The sequence below is a fragment of the Nicotiana sylvestris genome, chromosome 8, assembly GCF_000393655.2.
Source record: "Nicotiana sylvestris chromosome 8, ASM39365v2, whole genome shotgun sequence".
Taxonomy (NCBI): domain Eukaryota; kingdom Viridiplantae; phylum Streptophyta; class Magnoliopsida; order Solanales; family Solanaceae; genus Nicotiana; species Nicotiana sylvestris.
Genome location: NC_091064.1, coordinates 172,556,170 through 172,560,483, shown reverse-complemented (window position 1 = coordinate 172,560,483; position 4,314 = coordinate 172,556,170). Strand labels below are relative to the sequence as shown.

Genomic DNA, 4,314 nt, shown 5'->3' with positions numbered 1-4,314 from the left:
ATCGAAGTCGACCATGTCTAACAGCAACAAATCAACACGGGTCTCAAGACCCCAATCACCACAATACAGGAACGATGAACTCGATCGACCACAATAGATCACCCACCGGTATAGACACATAAATAGGAATACTCAATGAATTACTAGGCATGACCAGGTACGGTGCAAAATAAGATGACACATACAAATACGTAGACCCTGGATCAAATAGCACTGAAGCATCTCTATCACAAAAGCACTGAAGCATCTCTATCACAAACCAGAATGGTACCTGTAATGACTGCATCTGAAGCCTTAGCCTCGGGCTTAGCTAGAAGGGCGTAACATTGGGGCTGTGCCCCACCACCCTGAACTACCTCTCTAGAATGGCCTACTGCTGGCTGGCCTCCACCTCTGGCGGCTTGAGCTCCACCTCTAGGACCTCTACCTCCACCTCTATCACCTCTACCCCCACCTCTAACTGGCTGGGCGGGTTGTGGAACACCTGGTGCCTGTACTATAGCGCGAGAACCCTGATGCTGAGAGCTACCCGGTGCTCGAGGGCAAAACCTAGCAATGTGACCTGTATCACCACAAGTGTAACAAGCTCTCGGTTGCTGACCCTGTTGACCTGAATGACCACCTCGGAAACTCTGAAGCGGCGGTGCACTAATAGGAGCTGGTGGTGCACTATAAGGCTGCTGATCAAAATAGTGCGTCTGAGAACCACGACCACCTGAAGTACCATGGGAAACCTGGAGAGCTGACTGGAAGGGCCTGAGAGGATGGCTTCTGCCATACGAATCTCTACTTCCAGACGAGGTGCCACTGAATCTGCCTGAATGACGGGGCCTCTTATCTGACCTATGACCACCTCCCTGTGACAGAATCATCTCAACTCTATGGCCACGTTAGCCGCTTCCTGGAAAGTGATCTCACTCCTGGCCTCCTTGGCCATCTGAATATGAATCGGCTGAATAAGACCATCAATAAACCTCCTCACCCTCTCTCTCGGTGGGAAGTATGACAAGAGCATGGCGAGCTAGATCGATGAACCTGGTCTCATACTGGGTGACCGTCATGGAACCCTTCTGGAGGTGCTCAAACTGCCCCCGAAAAGCCTCTCGCTGAGTCAGGGGGAGAAACTTCTCCAGAAACAACACTGAAAACTACTCCCATGTCAAAGAAGGCGAACCGACTAGTCTAGCTAAGCAATAATCCCTCCACCAAGTCTTGGCGGATCCAGACAGCCGAAAGGTAGCAAAATCAACTTTATTGGTCTCAACGATCCCCATGTTCCGAAGAACCTCGTGACAACTATCCAGATAATCCTGGGGATCCTAGGTAGATGCACCACTGAATGTAGAAGTGAAGAGCTTGGTGAACCTATCCAGCCTCTACAAAGCATCGACGAACATAGCCGCTCCATCGCCGGTCTGAGATACTACACCCGGCTGAACTGCCACAGCTGGTTGAACCACTGGAACCTGAACTTGGGGAGCTACCTGCTCAGGAGTGCGTGTAGCAGGAGTCTGAGCCCCTCCTCCAGCCTGAGAAGTGGCTGGTGCTACGGGAAGAAAACTCGCTCGGGTGACACTCTCCATGAGGCCCACCAATCAGACCAGAGCATCCTGAAGAACTGGGGTGGCAATGAACCCCTCTAGGACCTGAGCTAGGCCCACCGGAACTGCTGGGGCTGGAACCTCCTCCTCGAAATCAACTTGAGGCTCCGCCACTAGTGCTGCTGCTCGAGGCTAAGCTTTGACCCTACCTTGGCCTATAGCACGGCCTCGGCCTCGCCCTCTTCCCCTGGCGGGAGCTGCTGCTGGGGGCTCGGGCTACTGAGCGGTAGATGAGGAAGCGCGTGTTCTCGCCATCTGCGAAAGAACAGAGTAGAAATTCAATCAGTATTTGAGAAACAAAACCGCACGACAGGAAAGAACAAATATGAAGTCTCCTAACTCTATAGCCTCTGGGGATAAATACAAACGTCTCTATACCGATCCCTCAGACTCTACTAAGTTTGTCCGTGAGTTGTGAGACCTATGTAACCAAGAGTTTTGATACCAACTTGTCACGACCTGAATTTTTACCCTCGGGAGTCGTGATGGCGCCTACTATTGGGAGCTAGGCAAGCCAAACATTACTTACTTTATCATTAACAACATAATCCTTTTTAATAACTATCAACATTAAAATAAAAGCAACTGATTTAACTAAATAAGCAGAAGTCTTAAATTAACGAAAAACTGAATAGAAATGCGGAAGAATTCAACATAAGCCTCTATCCAAAACTGGTGTCACAATACTCACGAACATCTAAGAATACTAAATACACTGTCTAAATAAATATATTTGTTTGTCTCGAATACAATGAGATAACAGTCTAAAGTAAAAGATAGGGGAGACGCCAGGCCTGCGGACGCCTGCAAGGCTACCTCGGTGTCTCGCTGGACTGAAGACCTGCTCCCGCGCTACAGTTGCTGCTGTCCAAAACCTGAATCTGTGCAAAATAGCACAGAGTATAGTATCAGCACAACCGACCCCATGTGTTGGTAAGTGTCCAGTCTAACCTCGACGAAGTAGTAACAAGGCAAGAACCAGACAACCAAGTAAACCTATGCAATTCAAATATATATATACAACGGAAAAGAAATACAGGAAGTAACCAATTAATAAAGGAAGGGGAACATGCTGTGGGGAGATAACAGTTTCAAATAAGTAATCTCAGATAAAGAAAGAAACAACAAGGCCAGAATATCAATAAGAATCAGAAATCACAAACTTGCACGGCATCACCCTTCGTACTTTACTCTCATCCTCACCAAATCAATCGTATCAATAATCATGTACACGGCATCACCCTTCGTGCTTTTACTCTATTTCCTCACAATATAATCAATGAATATCAGTACGGAATGGTACATCGTACGGCACGGAATCACCCTTCGTGCTTTACACTCTTTCCTCACAATATCAAGCAGTGCACGACATCACCCTTCGTGATTTACACTCTTTCCTCACAATATCAAATAATGCACGGCATCACCCTTCGTGCTTTATCACTCTTCCTTACCCAAACAACAATCACAAATAAGAGGCAAGGAAGTAAACAAATAATGATAGAAATTTCGGCAAGGGAATGCAATTAAACAGTTAAATCCCGGCAAGGGAACAATATCAATGAGTTTCCATATCCCGGCAAGGGAGAAAATTAACAAAACAACTAAACGTCCCGGCAAGGGAATAAACCAATAACTCTTTCTCTTTCTTTCACTTTCATCTCATAGTTCACATTATAACTTGAGCCAATGCTCCAAAGATTTAATTATCTCATATACCTTCACAATTTGTATTTCAACTCGAGCCAACGCTCCACGAAGTTTAAAGATCACAATTTCCATTCACATACTCTCTACAACATATAAAAATCATCAATCAAGCATGGAAGTTATAATAAAACTAGGATATTCACAATATAAAGACTCACGGTCATGCTAGACACCAATATATAGATACTCGTCACCATGCCTATACATCGTACTCGACAATTAGCAAGTAGCAAATAAGACTCAACTTCTATTCCCTCAAGCTAAGGTTAGACCAAACACTTACCTCAACTTCCACGGCCAAATCAATCCACAACAACTGCTTTCCCTCTCGAATTCGGCTCTAACTCAATCAAGTCTATACAATAATGACTTCATAATATCAATATATGCTAAACAAATCAAACCCAATGCCTAATTATAGATTTCCAAGCTTTCTTCCCAAAATCCGAAAAATCGACCCCAGGACCGCTTGGTCAAAACACGAGGTTCGGACCAAATTCATATCTCCCATTCACCCACGAGCCCGAATATATATTTTGTTTTCAAATTCGACCCCAAAACGAGGTCTAAATCAAGAAAAAGTAAAAAAGCCCTAACTCTACAAAATTCCCCCAATTTCTACCCTAAATTACATTTTTTAGGCTTAGGAATTCAATAGATATTGATGGAAAATGAAGAAAATGAGTTGAAATTTACTAACCCAAGAAGTGTTGGTGAAAGAGAGCTTCAATGGACGCCTAAGGACCTTGGAGAAGAAGGAGTTCGTGTGTTTTAATGAAAATCTCGCAACTACACTATTCTGGAATTAAAAATTATAATTGGGCAAAATTGCCCTTCGCGTTCGCGGAAGGAAGGACGCGTTCGCGAAGAGTAAACTTGGCAGACCATTGCGTTCGCAATATGAAGAGTGCGAACGCGAAGAGAAAAGGCTGGGGGTCCAGGAATTGGTCTACGCGAACGCGTGGACCTTCACGCGAACGCGATGAAAGGGATCTGCAAGACT

At 45.2% G+C, this 4,314-nt stretch overlaps 1 protein-coding gene across 1 annotated transcript; it reads right to left on the bottom strand.

Annotated features, from left to right (window-relative positions):
- Nucleotides 1-227: 227 nt before the first annotated feature.
- LOC138876016 (uncharacterized) lies at nt 228-872 on the bottom strand. The gene is made up of 2 exons (XM_070154902.1): nt 428-872; nt 228-310 (listed from the first exon to the last, which is right to left on the bottom strand). Exons 1-2 carry the CDS (start codon nt 870-872, stop codon nt 228-230), a joined length of 528 nt encoding a protein of 175 aa, XP_070011003.1.
- Nucleotides 873-4,314: the final 3,442 nt, after the last annotated feature.

Excerpts from the sequence above, each read along its gene's own strand:
- LOC138876016 (XM_070154902.1), bottom strand. The coding sequence starts at position 872 with ATGATTCTGTCACAGGGAGGTGGTCATAGGTCAGATAAGAGGCCCCGT. Across the intron at positions 311-427 it reads TAGAGGTGATAGAGGTGGAG|CTAAGCCCGAGGCTAAGGCT; the intron begins GTAGAGGTCCTA and ends ACGCCCTTCTAG.